Below are 18030 nucleotides of genomic sequence, written 5' to 3'. Positions count from 1 at the left end.
GTACAACATCATCAAATAATATTACAAAACATTAACACAAAGTGGAATTACAGTACAAGAAACATGGAAATATCCTCACAATTTAGGGGACAAATAACAGGGAGGACATTCTTTATAGCGGTGAAGTCATACATTGATAATGAGCTCGGCCATGGGAAACAGGAAGTGAACGTCACTGACGCCTAAATTTACTCAAACGATAACGTCGCCGTGCTGAGGATGAGGAGGCTGAGCAAACGTCTCATTTAGCAACGAAGATGATGAACTGTTGCGTCCAGGCCGGATTTGAGGCTTCGACGAGGTTTGTTTCACGTCACGTCCTTCCGGTTAGCGAACGAGGGGGTGCGGGAGAACGCTAGCTTGTCCGAGGCCGTGTTTTCCGGCTCAGACACTGTTCGTATAAGCTCGTCATCTTCGGAGCTTACTTGCACTTTCCCTGCCAGAGAACAGGTGCTTCTTGCCTGCTAGCTTGCTAGCCAGCGAACAAGCTAGCAGCGCAAGCTAGCTTGGTTAGCATCCATCCATTGAGTTTGTTATTGTAATTGTGGCTCTTGATTGTGAAAGCTTGTTCTCTTCAGCTTTAAGAGCGGCGACGTCGACGACTGTACTTAAATTGTGCCCTGATGTAGAGCAAACTCATGACTACCCGTCAAGCTACCACTTCAAAGTGTAGGAACCGATGTATTTGTAGTTACAGTATTAGGTGTTGTAAATAAAAGATGATATTTAAAAGGTGAAATGTGCAAGTTAGCTGAGCACACAGCAGTACTACATAGCATGTGCAAGAGCTGTGGCTTTGCTCCATTCAAAGGTCCAGGTTGAGATATTGGTGATGTCATAACAATATGTGACGTCATCGCTACGGTGGAAGGAGGCTGTGTGTTTTGCTACATGAGAAATAGTGCTCAGTCATCCCCACAAGCGTTAGGGACTCCTCCATAGTGTCACGTTTGAAATGATCTTTTTCATGGCATGCACAGTGTCCAAAGTGCGGCTTTTTTATTGGCCCTTGGTGCATTCTAAAAATATAATTTAACAAGAAAAATCAGTAATTTTACAAGGCTAAAGTAAAAATATTCTGAGAAAAATCTCACAAGGAAAAGTAGAAAAGTGCTAATTTGACGAGAATATTGTATGTTTATGAGCAAAAATGCATGTAGAAAGTTGAAATAGCTAGAAAATGTAAAAAAAAACAACAGAAATGGGAAAAAACTGCTGTAATATTATGAGCATAAAGTCAAAATAAGATGTAAATAGGAATATGAGGAAAAAGTTGTATTCTAACAAAAAAGTATTAGTCATTTTATTTTCAGCAATGTCATTTTAGTAGCATAGAATTCAAATATTAAAGAAAAATACATTTAAAAATACATTTTAAAAAGAAATTTGTAATTTGTGAAAAATTTGGTTGGGGAAAAAGTTATATTGGAATAAAGTCATAATATTACAACAACTACTAAGATTATTTATGAAGAAAACATGGAAAAAACTGAATTGAGAAAATAGCAAATACGGATGTTCATGGTAATAAAATGTTTTTTTCAACTAGCTGAGATGCTTTTTTTTCTTGAACCATATACAACTTCTTAGCATATTTACAATACAGGAATATCAAAGTGGCTGTTACATAATTGCTTTTGCAGTATGTGGCCGTCGCTGGAAAAAGTCACACAAAACTTTTTACCACTTTTCTGGCTACTCGGTATCTGTCACAAGCACAGCAGAACTTCTTCACTGACTTCTTAGTGCAGTTTGCAGAAGTAAATGTAATATGTGTGTGTGTGTGTGCTAGCTCAGCAAATGTTAGGTGGTGGTGGGGCGTGTCCCACCCTCAATAACTTTGTCCGTCCCAACAACACAGTTGCATCCTCACCGTATACTTTACCTATATGTCCACCGCGGCCTCCTCTCCTCTGTCACCCAGGGTGCTTTGCTAAATGGAGTCGGAGCAGCTGTACCACAGAGGCCACTGCAGGAACAGCTACAACAGCATCGCCAGCGCCAGTAGCGACGAGGAACTGCTTGATGGAGCCGGCATCATCATGGACTTCCACACTACTGAGGATGACAACCTGCTGGATGGGGACGCTTCCTCCCCAGGTATGGAGCACCCTTATGGACCCGCTCAACTCATGGTCATTTCATGCCCACTTCATGTACGTTTGTGTTTGGGTTGGGGTTGCACACTGCCTCATCCGCTTCTTGAAGCTTGAGTCGGTAGCGCCTCCAGTCCACTAGGTGGCACAATTTAACCATCAGAACCTTCCATAAAATTTACAGTGTTAGAAATGTGCGTATTTTAATCCAGCAGTCTTTGAAGAACATGTTATAAATTTAAACAAAAAACATAGTTTAAAGTGATGCCATGTACCCTGGCAACCGAGCGCGCTGCGCGAGCATGTGATGATGTCATCAGTCTTGAGGGTCAGCCGCTGCAGTGGAGCGCGAGAGAGAGAGAGGGAGCGAGAGAGAGAGGGAGCGAGGAAGGAGGGGCCGTGCGAGAGGACACACACACACACACACGCTGTTCGTGTTCCTTGGGCAAACATGGCAGCTGCAGACCCACACACACGGCAGTGCGTAGTGAAGCCTAGCCTAGCTTAGCCTAGCCTATCCTCTGTTTGCCGTCTCGTCTGTCAAAATGGAGGACGAGGACGCAGGTGCCGACCCCTATTTGCCGTACGACGGGGGAGGGGACACCATCCCCCTGCAGGCGATCCCAAGGAGAGGTACGTCTCGTCTCTCGTCTCTCGCTCCATCCATATGGGAACCTGCTAGGTGAGGCACCGTTGCTACTGACGACGCCGTGCGGCGGTGCAGAGATAATGAGATTAGCGCGAAGGCTCGGGCCTGTGGGCATTACGCCGCTCTATATACAGTACATGAAATGTCCGAGCGGTCCACCTGCACTGTTCTATGTGACACCTGTTGGACGATGCTGGAATGGCACCTCAAGTCACATGACAGCTCCTCACTTCATGAATATTCATGTGTTTTCATACATTTGAATATGTGAGCCTGTCCTGGATTGTCATTGCTGTGTGGGCTTGTGCCCAGCAACTTTGTGCCGTGTTGTTTCCTGTCGGCTTTGTTAGCATCTTAGCCTGACTGAGCAGAGACAAAAGGCCCCGGATGAGTTTCAGTCAGCACGACGTTGCGATGTAGCCTCATCTACTTCTACTTCCTTCCTTGTGTGTCATTCAGCATGTAGCGGTTTAAAAATCCTCAACAGGTATTTAACATTATGGCCTGGAATCTCTCACTGGAGGTATTTTTTGTTGCTTCAGCTCGGGACTCTACTGAGGCCGTTGGGGTCATTATGTATAGTCGGTCACATGACGGCTGACCCAGAGTCAGCTGCCGGCAAAACTCTCTGATTTACTGCAATGGCTGATGGTCTTTTGATGCTCCACATAAACACTGTCGTGATGTTGTCCATCATGGAGTCACCATCTGTCCCTCGTAGGCTCCAACTATGCCATGTCTAACGGTGGTGGGGCTGCCAGCAGCACCACTCATCTCCTGGACTTCTTAGAGGAGCCCATTCCTGGGGTGGGCACCTACGATGACTTCCACACCATCGACTGGGTGCGCGAGAAGTGCAAGGATCGCGAAAGGCACAGGAAGGTAATGACATGCTGGAAAGATGTTCTTTCTGGAGGCCACGGCCCTTTCAGCAAATATTGACAATTTCAATAGTAAGCACTTCTCAGCATAGAGGAAGTGATTACGTGAGTGGACTAACTGGTGGTGTGTGTTTGTTTGTGTGTGCACAGATAACCAGTAAGAAGAAGGAGTCGGCATGGGAGTTCACCAAGAGTTTATATGATGCCTGGTCAGGATGGCTGGTGGTGACGCTCACAGGCTTGGCCTCAGGTAAAGACCTTGGACTCAAGCCAGTACGTCAGATTCAAACATGTATGGTCCTACCAGTCCAGGCAAACAGGTAAAACATCTCTTAATCTTTCTTTTCTTCTTCCTCCTGCTAGGCGCATTGGCCGGTCTGATCGACATCGCTGCCGACTGGATGAACGACCTGAAGGAGGGTGTGTGCCTGAGCGCCATGTGGTTCAACCACGAGCAGTGTTGCTGGACGTCTAACGAGACCACCTTTGCCGAGAGAGACAAGTGTCCCCAGTGGAAGAGCTGGGCTGAGCTCATCCTGGGCCAGGCCGAGGTAGCGTCAGCTGGCGATGAGTGGATGCTTCCACGTGAAGGGACTACCTGATTTACTTGACTTTCTACCTGCAGGGTCCAGGCTCGTATATTATGAACTACTTCATGTACATCTACTGGGCTCTGTCCTTCGCCTTCCTCGCCGTGTGTCTTGTCAAGGTGTTTGCTCCGTACGCTTGTGGCTCAGGGATCCCAGAGGTAAAAAAAAAATTCAAAAATGGACTCTTTTCCCTTCTTGGTGGGATGCTTTAGTCTCTGTTCTGCTCAGATCAAGACCATCCTGAGTGGGTTCATCATCAGGGGCTACCTAGGAAAGTGGACCCTGATGATAAAGACCATCACTCTGGTGCTGGCTGTGGCATCGGGTCTCAGTCTGGGGAAGGAGGGCCCGCTGGTCCACGTGGCGTGCTGCTGTGGGAACATCTTCTCCTACCTGTTCCCCAAGTACAGCAAGAATGAGGCCAAGAAGCGAGAGGTTCTCTCTGCTGCATCAGCAGCCGGCGTGTCCGTGGCATTCGGAGCACCGATTGGCGGCGTTCTCTTCAGCCTAGAGGAGGTGAACAACATGAGCTTGTGTGATGTGTGTTGACAGGATGAAGCTTGATTCTCCGTTCTCTCCTCCAGGTCAGCTACTACTTCCCTCTGAAAACACTGTGGCGCTCCTTTTTTGCTGCGCTGGTGGCTGCCTTTGTCCTGCGCTCCATCAACCCATTTGGAAACAGCCGCCTGGTGCTGTTCTACGTGGAGTACCACACGCCCTGGTACCTGTTTGAGCTCATCCCCTTCATCCTTCTGGGGGTATTCGGAGGCCTTTGGGGTGCCTTCTTCATTCGAGCCAACATCGCTTGGTGTCGGAGGCGAAAGTCGACCCGCTTTGGCAAGTGCTTGTCCATCCCAGGTCCTAAAGTCAGTCTAAAAGAAATACTCATTTTTCCGTGTACCTCAGGTAAGTATCCGGTTTTGGAGGTGATCCTGGTGGCAGCAATCACGGCCGTCGTTGCGTTCCCAAACCCGTACACCCGCCAGAACACCAGTGAGTTGATCAAGGAGCTCTTCACGGACTGCGGACCGCTGGAGTCCTCGCAACTCTGCCAGTACCGCAGCAAGGCCTTCACGGATAACCCCAACCGGCCCGCCGGGCCTGGCGTCTATGCCGCCATGTGGCAGCTATGCCTGGCGCTCATCTTCAAAATCATCATGACCATCTTCACCTTCGGCCTCAAGGTGATCCTACGTTTTCTAGAAAATGTTTCCGTTATCTGCAACCAAAGCATCATTAACCATCTCCGCCCCCTCCAGGTGCCATCTGGCTTGTTCATTCCCAGCATGGCAATCGGGGCAATCGCGGGACGAATCGTTGGCATCGCCGTGGAGCAGCTGGCATCTTACCACCATGATTGGTTCTTATTTAAAGACTGGTGTGAGGTCGGAGCCGACTGCATCACGCCTGGACTCTACGCCATGGTGGGGGCGGCCGCCTGTCTGGGTGAGTCCAAGGACACGTGAGTGTTCAAATTGTCTGCTTTCCATTTGCCCACTCGCTTGGTTTGGTCCTCCTCTGTAGGCGGCGTCACCCGGATGACCGTCTCTCTTGTGGTCATCGTCTTTGAGTTGACTGGCGGCCTAGAGTACATTGTGCCCCTCATGGCTGCCGTCATGACCAGCAAATGGGTGGGCGACGCCTTTGGCCGAGAGGGCATCTACGAGGCTCACATCCGCCTCAACGGATACCCCTTTCTGGACGCCAAGGAGGAATTTACGCACACAACACTCGCCAGGGAGGTGATGAGGCCCCGCCCCAGCGACCCGCCACTCGCTGTGTTGACGCAGGATGACCTGAGCGTGGAGGAGCTGCAGGCCACCATCAATGAAACAAGTTATAACGGTTTCCCAGTGATTGTGTCGAAGGAGTCCCAGAGGCTTGTGGGCTTCGCTCTGCGCAGGGACATCACGATCGCTATCGGTAACCACAACCACCCCCCCACTCCAGTTCCTTCCTGCCGCTCGGTCGTTCTAAATGGGCCTGTTCCTCCTCAACAGAAAACGCTCGCCGCAAGCAGGAGGGCATCTTGTTGAATTCCAGGGTGTACTTCACACAGCACGCCCCCACCCTGCCTGCTGACAGCCCACGGCCCCTAAAGCTCCGCTCCATCCTTGACATGAGTCCCTTCACTGTGACGGACCACACACCCATGGAGATTGTGGTGGACATCTTCAGGAAGTTGGGGCTGCGACAGTGCCTGGTCACTCACAACGGGTGAGTCACGCATGTGCACACGCACTCCGCCCACATCAGTGCTGCGCGTAGAACGGTTGCTGTTTTGGGGCAGCTGTGCCAGTAACTGGTGTGTGTTGCAGGATTGTGTTGGGCATCATCACAAAGAAGAATATATTAGAACATCTGGAGGAGCTCAAGCAGCACACGCAGCGCCTGGTGACTAGCCCCACCCCTTTACACACATGACACGCAGTTTTAGGCCCTGCCCCTCGGCTGAAAGGTGGTGCGAGAGAGAGTCGTGGCTGAGTCCTACTTTAACTTTCTGTCATGGGCGTTTAGTTTGGTGGCTTTCTAAGACAAACAGGTCAAAGGTCAGCTTGGTATGCTTCCTGGTCGTGTCTGAAAAGATGTCGATCCAGATCTGTGCTGTTGCATCATTAATGACTTCTCTTTCTTTGTGTCCTGAAACTTCCCCCTGGGCCTTCGCAGACGGATGACATGTGACGTGACGCGATAGCAACCACTTGGCGGTTAGCTCTTAGCGGAGAGCGATGTTGTATTTCCTTCTGACCGGTGTTGGAGTGTTGTGTTGTGTTGTGGTGCTTATAGCACTAGCTCGCTAGCATGTGCTAATCCATCTGCTATGTTTTGTCTAAGCCAGCGAAATTATCTAGAAGAAGCTTTGCTGGCTTTCAGGAAACACTGGGTTCACACTCTCTTGCTGACCTTTGACCCTCCACCACTGTGATCTGCCCCTGGTCTCCCAAGCGTCAAGCGAGCATCTTTTGTGTTGGAAGATCTTGGGTGACCAGAGTGCAGTTTTCCCGCTGCTCTTTCACTGTAGTTCCGACTAAACACATGCCAGTGTCGTAGCTCATTGAGACCTGGACTGATGATGGTGTTGCCGTGTCCAAAGTCGCACGTTTTGTCACTCTGGTTTGGTGTCCCAGCGGACTGCGATTCAAATGGCTTGGTGCATACGGGGAACTCATCTCCTGCTTCTTTTTGCAGTATCCTGTCACCACTTTCTCTGTTTTGCTGGCCAGGACCAACATAGAGCACCTTTCACTCCTTTTCCTTCTGGTTATTTCCTCCTCTTTTTGTTGGCATAGAAACCATCCAGAATGCAGTTAGTCGTGGACTGTGTGCTTCTGTGTCGCAACCGGGACAGAATGCGGCATCAATAAAAATCACATCCCGGCTAACTTCTCTCTCTCTCTCCCCCTGCAGACGGCTTCTCGGCATCATCACAAAAAAAGATATCCTCCGTCACATGGCTCAAATGGCAAACCAAGATCCCGAGTCCATCATGTTCAACTGATCCGCTCCTTTCAGGACGGCTGGGTGGGAGGGGGAGGTGACAGCGAGGAGGAGCAAGAGGAAGAAGTGCACCTCCTGGACGGCGCCAACCTCTGACCTTTTGACACTTTTTGTTTCCTTTTCACTTTTGAGCTTTATAGACTCCTCCCGTGGCCGTGAAAGGGAACACCTCATGCATGTGCTCTTGTCCGCTCCACGCAACGATGCAGCTGGACCTGTGAACCTTCCTCTCCTGTTCGTCCTCATCAGTGAACCGGTTGCCATGGAAACAGAAGTCTCCCGTTTCCTGGAATATTGTACGTGCACGGGAGACACAAAGTAGAAGAGAGCGTCCGTCCGTTCGTCCGTCCATTCATTCATCCATTCATCCATCCATCCATCAGCGTGAAATGAAGGTGAAATAAATGATGCAAGTTGTCAGTTACTTTTCACTCTTGCTACTTTTCCATTGGGAACACTGCATCTTCCCGCTGAAGCTTTCAGGCCTCTGGAGAAAAATGTGGATTTACCGCAGAGATTGTCTCCACCGATGAAGATGGTCAGCATGGAGAAGAGCGTTTCCTTATCTTGACGTTTCCTCATTTCTGTGCCGTGTCAATGAAGTTGTGCATCATTGTGAATAATTTCATGTTTGATTTCTTTGATTGTACATTTGAAACAGGAAGATTCATTAAATTTGCTTTGAACTTTAAAGAACATACTGTTCATCGTTTACACAAGGTTACAATGTTGGAGTGGTAAGTGGGGGGGTTCAGCACAATCCGGCACTAATGCACAAACAGGTAGCACAGCCTACGAATGCTTACACTCTGCAGTTGCATTTGGGTTGCACATTTGTACGTGCACAGTGTGTGTGTGTGTGTTGGGCAATGTGCAGATGAAACAGACACAAACATGCACATAACCTAGCTGACTGTTGCAACTCCAGTTATTTCACAAACGTAAATAGAAAGACAATGTCAAGTCAAAATAATGACGTGTCATTTAAGTCATGTGATCGCTCTTCCACATTCGAGACAGAGAGCAGATGATAAATTGTCCATGTAGACCAAAATGCTCCATCCACACCTTCCATTTGAGGATGCCTCACATTATGCTTAATAAAGTTTAGGCCTGGAGACACAAAGTACTTGTCTTGGTACTCCTGGTTGCCGTCATACACTTGACACTATCCGAACCAAATATGTTTATCTTGGGTCTTATCAGGCCACAGTAATGCAGTAATCAATGCTTTTAGTCTGATTTGTGTTCAGCAAACATGTGTGTTTCTTTCTTGTGCATCCTTTTTAGCACAGGCGTTCTTCAGAGATGACACACCAATTTGATGCAGTAGATCTGAGGACCTTCGGCCTCTGCAGCAATGCTGCTAGCAGTCTTATTTTCAAAACTCAAACACTGAGCACATGCGCTACATTTCTATGGTCCACCATGGCGAGGACTATTCTGAATGGAAGCTGGCCTGCAAAGCAGTGTATGGTCTTGGTCAATGTGCTGCAGCTTGGGTTTCAGTGTGCTGGCAGTCACTGTTTTCAGGTTTGCGGTTATTGCGAAATCACATTGTTTTAAGTTGCTGAAATTAGCCTTTTCAAGTACGGCCAAACCCACCAGACATTCATCAGGGGTCACGGCAGAACCCAAAGATGAAGCAAGCAAAAAATGCCACAAACAACATTTTTCAAGTATATATAATATATATATGGCACATATATATGACCATTGTACTGAAGCCAAATCATATACACCACTACATGTATATAATATGAATATATAATAAGATATTATAAAATAAATTTAAAAGCCGTGTTAAAATATTAACGTCACCAGTCTTGCTTTGACTGTATTTTGACGCTAGGTGGCGCGAGGTAGTCGTCTGCAGGCAAACGCCGACGACAGTCGGAGATAAGCGAAGAAGCCCGAACTGCGGCGGAGCTGTCCGGAACATCCGGCACCTTCAACATAAACAGCAATGGCGGAAGCAGCTGCATCGTCCACAGCGGCCCCAGCGGTACCAGGAGGTTGGACCAAACACGTAACTTGCAGGTGAGACTCGAAGAAACGCCATTGGAATATCGATGATGGAGACATTGTTTGACTTTTGGCGTCAAAGTAGCGGCGTTAGAAGAGCTGTCGAAGGGCTGACAACAGCGTTTCAACGACGCTCAGCTATGCTTGTTATTGCCTTGCTATGTATTAGCTCAGCGAGACAGCTGTGTTTTGTTGTGATTTATGCTACGAATTTGTCGACAAAGTACGACATAAAGCATCTCAAAGCGTTAGTATAAACATGGTGACGTCACGGTTAAGTGACATTAACCGCATAAACCGGCAGAATAGTGATTTGCTTTGCTTAGAACTAATATTAAAGCCAATATAACGACTACTACAGCTTGGTGAGCATTCTGGTTAAATCCATGTAAGTCGCCTACTGGTGTGTCCCAGTTATCATAGTACATCCACATATATTGGCAGTGTAAATGGTAATGGATATATATCATCAATGTAGTGGGTATTTGTAGTCAAGTAGTTAGTGGTTCTGATTAACTTGGCATATACACTGACCCCATTTTGATTAGCTTTTGGTTATTTTTTTTCTACAATGTATATTGTGTATTAGTACACTACATTTCCTACAATGTCAGATTTTAAACAAACAATTGAGGTCCTCAAGACATAGAATATCATAGTTTTTACACTTGAAAGGAGACAATCTTAAAAACGACTTCTGTCCGAAATACATCAAAGAATGCTATTTTGGGAACTTTAAACTTTAAAGGGCTGTATGTTTACATAAATAGCTCCACCGTTACATACATAAAATGTAGCTGACTGTATTGTAATGTAGTGAAACTAAAAGCTTAGTAGCTGAGGAGCATTTTGACACAATGACAAATCTAAAATGTAAATGTTATGTTTGGCAAATTTGAATTATATTCAATCGACACAGTCAATATGGCTTGACAAAAACTCCAAGGCTTAATGACCCCTTTTTATTTGCAGATATTTTTTGCATGGTCTATGCAAAGAAGGAGACAACTGTCGCTATTCTCACGATCTGACCAACAGCAAGCCTGCAGCCATGCTTTGCAAGTTCTTTCAGAAGGGAAACTGCGCGTTTGGAGACCGCTGCAGGTGAGTGGTTGGCAAAAAAAAAAAAAAATCCACGCTGTTATATAATAGATGCTCGGGCGAACATTACAGCAGGTGTGCTGGGCTCAGGTGTCAGTTGATCTGCTACGACTTCCCCCTTCTAAAACGAGGTGCTAGCAGAGCCAAATATGACGGGGAGGAAGCTTTGCTGGCAAGGTTTTCCTAGAAGTATTAGGGCACACGGCTTTACAAGATATGACATCTGAGACTGCTGCATCCTCATGTCAACATGTTGTCGTCTATGGCAACTCCTTGTTGGAATCGTCAGTCGTCTGTGCTGGCTAGGACATAAAAATGGATTTCAAAGCATGTCTTAATGATTTGCCTCGTGTGTGTGGCACTGTGTTGCCTCACTTCAGGATGTAGGTTAGTTTTAATGAATGAGAACTTCAGCATCTAACTCATCAAGCCAGAGTGCAATGCTTAGCTAAAGCAAGTTAACACAGCTGGGTTCCATTCATGTGCCATAAGAGAGGAGTTTCAAGGTTTTTTTGGTCAGTGTTTCATGTCGCCCCGTATCAACATGAATAATTAGGGAGGGTGAGGTAGTGTTTGTGATCAGGGTCCTATTCGGGAAATACTTCCCTACACAAATATTCCTTCTCATGATGAAAGCATTACTTTCACGTGTCAATTTCCGCAATATTCCGCATTTGACAGTAATTAACACAGGGCCCCACTTCAAATATGTGGCCATTCAAACCATGAAATGAATAATTGTATGATGTGACCATGTTGATTTTTTTATCCTCTCACCGAGGTGACAGTCGTAGAAGTTAAAACACTGCCGTGTGTGCTTTGAGAAAAGCTCATCAGCATACATTTGCGAGAAGAAAAAAGGCTTTAAAACATGCAGGTCCCTTTTGAGAGGCAGATTAGTCACCCGGTCTGTTGTCAAGCTATCCAGACAACAGCAGCAGCTCGTACAGACGCTGTCTGCTTGATGTCTGGCTCCAAGGAACATCCCCATAGTTACCGAGGCAGTGCAGGGACCACCACACCCGCGCTTATATACGACCATAGGGGGCTTATTGCAGACATTATAATGCATTGAGTCACTGCTGCTGCTGTTTTTGACAAGTCAACATTCTTCAGTCTTTGTGATTGGAGGATGCCCTCATTTTTTTTTTCTTTTTGTTTTGTCCTGTCTACCTTCTGCACCCTGTATTAAGACACTAAAGAAAAGACAGCCAATGTGGGGGTTTGTAAAAGGCTCTTGTCTATTGTGTTGGACTCGGTGACACCCCCCCCCTCCGCTTTTGTAGCCCCCAGGGCCAGACAGCGTGCACTGCATGCTGCATAGCAATTGCATAACGCTCTCAATTTCCCTCCTCTTCTGCTGTTGCTGGGTTCCCCAGGTTCACTCATCTGCATCACCCTCCTTCTCATTTATTTATGCATAGCTCCAGCCACCCCCCACCACCCCCCCCCAGTCCTTATCTAGCACTTGAGTGTCTTTCTGGGAACAGACTGGTTAACGGTGCACACACAGCGTACCAGCCGTCATGTAGGAGGAGGCTGGAGGAGCCACCATCCTTATTTTTAAACGCTTGTATGCACAGGCTGGAGGCTTTTCATTAGTAATAATCATAATAATCATAGCACAGTCATATTCCTCTCACCCTTACGCAATTTATTTGAATTTTTATAAACCCCGAACCTCCATGGACTTAAGAGACCTATATAAATGTTCTTTGCAAGGTCCACATGGATGATCTTGGACTTTAGTCTGATGACCTTAAAATACTTGAGTTTGAAAATGCATCCGCATTCAAAGTATTCAACTAATATGATTTGTTGTAATGTATTTGTCGACAATTCAAAATTCATTCATTGTATGTAGCAAATTGTTAAAATGTCGTTGTATTGGAGAGAATGGTATATTGTTGTTTTAAAATGGATTTGGTTGTGCCTTTAGCTGACGTTCGGTCCTCGCGAGAGCGACTCCCGATTGTTGTAGCTTAAGACGATGTTTAACTCTCTCTGTTGATAGCAGTTTGTTGCCGATGCAAATGATTCTGAACACAGCCCAGGGCCTCCATGTGATATTTTAACTGCGTTATAATTATGAAGGCTTGGTACAATGCAGCTTTCGAAAACTTTTTGTCAGTTATCACCATTTATTTTTGGTCACGTGTGTATTTTCCTTAGTAAATGAAATGCCATGCCAGTTAAAGGGGCCCTATTATGCTTGTTCCACTTTTCTGACCTATAAATGTATTTAGAATGTTGTATTATTGTGTTAAAAGATGCCAAAGTTTCAGATTATGAGGTTTACACATTTGGAAGTGAGCCCTGAAAGAAGTTTGGGATTGTTCTGAATGCTGAATGGTTTAAAAGGTGTGGTCAAACTGTTCCTTTGTGATGTCACAGAGGGGCGGACTTCCTTATATGGTTCATAGTGGGCGTTGGTGGTTTAGGATTCTTTTACACAGGTTCAAGGGGACATATCAGATAGTGAGCTGGGTGTGTGTGGGATGACGATTGCGCCTGCTGCTGAAGTGTGCCTGGAACTGATTTATAAAAAAATTCATTTGGTTTTGCAAAAACCCAATTTTCCACAGTGCATCAAGCTATGATTTATGAATTATAAAACAGCATCAGCAGAACTTTCATAAACCCAAAATCTGTTACAAATGATTTTCCATAGATCTGATGACCTCCCAGGGTAGAAATATGATTGTGTTTTTCAAAACACAAGTAGTACAGGGCTAACAGAAGTACTGCACCATTTCATGCCATTTCTTTGGCTTGTCTTACCCTGTGCCGTGCATAATAAGCCTTGTAGTGTCATTATTGCAAGTCCCGCTCCTGTATGTTTCCACAGGTTTGAACACCACAATCCATCACAAGACGAGTCGCCAACACCTGAGCCATTGCCTTCCACCTCCCGAGCCAGCCAACCCGATCCAGAGCTCAGTGGGCCAGCTCCCGGCCCAGGGGCGCAAGATTGGGTCAATGCTGCAGAATTTGTGCCAGGGCAGCCGTACTGTGGACGTGGTGAGTAATGACTTTGGAGCCATCCTGGGCTTTGTGTTTAGAGATTCAATTCAACCGTCTTGGTTTTCCTACTACGGAAACGAAATCGCTCAAACGTGAGCAAACATTTCAGTTGACCTTGCTGCCTCAGATCCGTGGAGAAACGGGAGATAAGAAGGCATTGATATTCTTGTCATGTCTTGTCTATTCCGGCAATTATCTCTTTTAAAACAGCAGATGGTATGTGGAGGTTCTCAAAAACACCATCATGATGTTGCCTGTAAACAATGCAGCATTATTATATTCTAAGTATATACAGTAGGCCACACTCAGCAGTGTCAATGTATGAGATGGTGTTGCCACTTAATGCTGCTACACATTATAATTTGTTTTTATTTCAACCCCTTGAATGACATAAATGGGACTACTACTACTACTGATGTTGCTATGGAGACCAACTCAAGCTCTCAACTATGTAAAATGGCAATTCCATGCCAGGAGAGCTAATGCAGCTCATCCCCTGATTGCTAATTGATATGATGTCCTCTTGGGCTTTGTGTGTCCAGTGGAGTCTGCCAACGCACGGAGCCCCGCCCCCCTCATCGAGGAGTTTGACAGCGAAGTGACGCGTCACGGCAAAGAGCTGCTGAGGAAGCAGCTCTGTCCATACGCCGCGGTCGGCGAGTGCCGCTACGGCCTCAACTGCGTCTATCTCCACGGCGACGTGTGCGACATGTGCGGCCTGCAGGTTCTCCATCCAACCGACAAGGACCAGCGCTCGGAGCACACAAAGGTGTTACCCGACAGCATCAGCTCCACGTTTTTGATTGCGGGGATGTCAAACTGACACTTTGCCCTCTGCTAGGCCTGCATCGAAGCCCACGAAAAAGACATGGAGATCTCTTTTGCCATCCAGCGCAGCAAGGATATGATGTGCGGCGTGTGCATGGAGGTGGTGTTCGAGAAGACCAACCCGAGCGAGCGCCGCTTTGGCATCCTGTCCAACTGCAGCCACTGCTACTGCCTGAAGTGCATCCGTAGGTGGAGAAGCGCCCGGCAGTTTGAGAGCAGAATCATCAAGTGAGTCATGTTTGGAAAGGACAACCAATCAATCACCTTGGAGCTTTTTCAATGCTGGCCAGTAACGTGATGTCTATTGTTGCTTGCAGGAAACACATTTTTACATTTAGATTTCATATGTTATTTCCACTTCCTGTGTATTTCCACACAGATCTTGTCCGGAATGCCGAATCACATCCAACTTTGTCATCCCGAGCGAGTTCTGGGTGGAAGACAAAGATGAAAAGCTGAAGCTCATCCAGACATACAAAGAAGGCATGGGGTACGAAGGTCCACTCGCTCATTAAGTTCATTCCCTTTCTGTGACACAGAGCCGCGGAAGACGTCTGGATGTTGACCTTGTCTCCACACTGAAGTTAGAAATCTCCCAGACTGTGATGTTTGTGTGTGGATATCAAATTCATAAATCAATTAAAGGTGAACATCACGCATTCTGCACAGTTTGCAGCGTGAATATTTCCATATAGAGCAAGGTGCTTAAGGACAGATGAGATGAAGGGGATCCAGAGCTTTTCCAGGTAGGTTCATGTACGAGAGCAGGGATATTCAACTGGTGGACCACGGGCCACATTTTTTTGCAGTAGGTCCAACAATGCATCAGCAGAGCGCTTGAGTCACATAGAGAAGGCAGTTGGGTGCGTGTGGTGCGGTGATGGCAAACGCCAAATGTCAACAGCTCCGGTGACGATATTTCGTCTCTTCACTCTGTCTTCCCAGGAGCAAACCATGCCGGTACTTCAACGAGGGGCGCGGAACGTGTCCCTTTGGATCCAACTGCTTCTACAAGCACGCTTTTCCTGACGGGCGGCTGGAGGAAGCACAGCCTCCGCGCAGGCAGACCGGATCCAACAGCAGCAGGAACCGGGTAACAACCAACAGTCCTTACAGTACTTTACTACAAATGATGACATTTTGTTTTTTTGGGAAAACTAAAATAATCCGGCATACACAATCTTAAAAAGCGTATGAAACAAAAAACTAATCTGTGATAACTTAGCCTTTTACTGTCTTATATATTGTTGACTTGTGCTATAATCTGACATATGTACATGTGTATCGGTTGCATATTGTACATGTACAATATGTATTCTCGATTTGTAATAGCAACTTTTTCTCCCATTTATTTGGCCTTATTACTTTGTGGTTTATTTTGTAGTTTTATGGTTTATTTTATATTCATTTTTTCCCCCTTTTAACCAAATTTTACTGTCTTTTTATGTTTATTTGTTAGAATGTTGCACAAGCAGATGAAAAAAGCAAGTATTACATAAAGTGGCAGTCTGGAAATGTTGAAAAAAACAAAAAATAGTACTTTTTTTGTTACAGTTTGACCCCTCCCCCTGCATTTTCAATTCTTTCTGTTATATTACATTTTTTGAAAAATAATGTGCTGTGGGCCTAAAGGCCAAACTGGCACCAGGGCCGCACTATGGACACCCCTGATTTAGCACTCTCCAGTTACCTAGCCTTTTGCTCCCTCTGCTGGTCAGTCAAGGAAAGTCGACATATATAACCAAATATTGGCTCATTTGATGAGAAATTGGATAATCTGGTAAAAGCAATAAAACGATCCTCCTTCCCCCCCTTTTAGAACTCGAGGCACACGCGTTTGTGGGATATCCTGGACGAGCGGGAAAGCACCGACTCGTTCGACAATGACGACGAGGAGATGGTGACTTTTGAGCTGAGTGAAATGCTCCTCATGCTGCTCGCCGCTGGGACGGACGACGAGGTGACCGACTCTGAGGACGAATGGGACTTGTTTCACGAGGATTTGGATGATTTTTACGAGATTTACCTATAGCTACACCTCACGTACTCGCATACGCTTCCCCTATATCTATATAAATCTATACAGTATACACATATGCTGTATACACACACAAAACCCTAGAATGGACTGTCTTGTGCGAGTGATGGACAGTAGCGCCCCCCCCTTCCCTCTTGTATTGTGGCAGTGCCTTTAAGCAGGCCATTCATAAGAACTTAAAAAGATGAAATAAGAAAAACACATTTTCTAGACATGTATCCTTGTGGATTTTATCCTGGTGTTGTCCAAACAAAAAAAAACACAAACAAAAAAGGTATTCAGATTTTGCTGAAACACAAGTTTATTTGTGGACGTCGGTTTCACTTGTTGATCATCTACTGGGTTTTGTACATACGTCACACAAACACATCACTTACTTCCATTGTAAGATAAAGCATCTCTTTTCAAGGCCAGAACTGTTGCCCCTCCCCCTTTATGTCCTCTCTATTGTGCTAACTATTAACCATGTCCATGTTCCTGGTGTACTATAATGCATTTAGTGTACTTTGGGGAGCATTGATATATTTAATGCACATTTTTAATCACATCTCACATGCGGAACCATCGAAAGTTAAAGGGTGTCCCCTTTGTTTCGTTCCGTGAAATGATGGACCATCCCATTGAACACACCCAACGGTCTCGTACCAAAAAGCAGCACTTCCCTCCTTGTTTGGGTCACGTAACTGTTTTTTTTTTTTTTTTAAAGAATTTACATTGACTGTATATGCCAAATACTTCTCCACTCCCGGTAGCTGGTTTCAACCTGTTGAAGTCCGTTGGAATGCATATGTTTATACTGAAATGTGTGTTTTCTATGTTCCACGGCCATCCATCTTAACTTGAAATTAAACTTTATTATCAATATGTGCGGTTGTGAAGTCCATTAAAGACTCAACCAAACTGTAGCGTAGCTGAAAGTAGGTGGGGGGGGGGGGGGGGGGGGAACTTCAAGCTGTCATATTTTAAATAGGAATGTGGCAGCGGTCATTTGTCGCCCTCTAACGGCGGAAAGGGGGAAAGCATCACTAAATTGAGAACTCAAAACAAATTATTACGTCTTGTATGGCATTTAAAAATAACAGGATGCATAGTTTACATGTCAAATTACATTAAAAAGTCATTCTATTTAGATAATGAAAACCCAAAATACAGTGCCCAAGAGTTTGAAGCAGTGTTGTAAAAGAATGCCATCCTCACACAATATTGACTTTTGTTGGCAGCAGTTTAGACGTTTATGATTGTGTTGAATTATTTAGAGGGGATAACAAATTATATGCAGAAATATGAAGGGTGCACTCTT

General features: G+C 45.8%; 2 protein-coding genes across 7 annotated transcripts; both read left to right on the top strand.

Annotated features, from left to right (window-relative positions):
- Positions 1-134: 134 nt before the first annotated feature.
- clcn3 (chloride channel 3) lies at positions 135-8835 on the top strand. Of its 5 annotated transcripts, XM_058068380.2 has the most exons (15): positions 135-301; positions 1925-2100; positions 3467-3627; positions 3777-3876; positions 3990-4177; positions 4252-4374; positions 4445-4732; positions 4801-5048; positions 5118-5400; positions 5476-5662; positions 5741-6139; positions 6217-6433; positions 6535-6610; positions 6884-6924; positions 7625-7742. In XM_058068380.2, the coding sequence occupies exons 2-14, from the start codon at positions 1938-1940 to the stop codon at positions 6896-6898; spliced, it is 2448 nt and encodes an 815-aa protein (XP_057924363.2). In that variant the 5' UTR covers positions 135-301; positions 1925-1937; the 3' UTR covers positions 6899-6924; positions 7625-7742. The 5 variants fall into 5 exon arrangements, with proteins under 5 accessions (XP_057924363.2, XP_057924359.2, XP_057924362.2 ...); XM_058068376.2 differs by lacking the exon at positions 6884-6924 and having other exon boundaries at positions 7625-8835; XM_058068379.2 differs by lacking the exons at positions 6535-6610; positions 6884-6924 and having other exon boundaries at positions 7625-8832.
- A 771-nt stretch (positions 8836-9606) lies between these two features.
- Positions 9607-17594, top strand: mkrn1 (makorin, ring finger protein, 1). Of its 2 annotated transcripts, none has more exons than XM_058067781.2 (8): positions 9607-9754; positions 10712-10843; positions 13689-13861; positions 14407-14633; positions 14706-14920; positions 15072-15182; positions 15638-15785; positions 16512-17594. In XM_058067781.2, the coding sequence occupies exons 1-8, from the start codon at positions 9681-9683 to the stop codon at positions 16722-16724; spliced, it is 1293 nt and encodes a 430-aa protein (XP_057923764.2). In that variant the 5' UTR covers positions 9607-9680; the 3' UTR covers positions 16725-17594. The 2 variants fall into 2 exon arrangements, with proteins under 2 accessions (XP_057923764.2, XP_057923765.2); XM_058067782.2 differs by lacking the exon at positions 9607-9754 and adding an exon at positions 10047-10127.
- The last annotated feature ends 436 nt before the right edge of the window (positions 17595-18030 follow it).

This window comes from Doryrhamphus excisus, linkage group LG2 (assembly GCF_037039965.1).
Source record: "Doryrhamphus excisus strain RoL-2023G ecotype Guam linkage group LG2, RoL_Dexc_Guam_v1.1, whole genome shotgun sequence".
Lineage (NCBI taxonomy): Eukaryota > Metazoa > Chordata > Actinopteri > Syngnathiformes > Syngnathidae > Doryrhamphus > Doryrhamphus excisus.
Note: the sequence above shows the minus strand (reverse complement) of the source record. Positions and strands in the feature narration are given on the sequence as shown.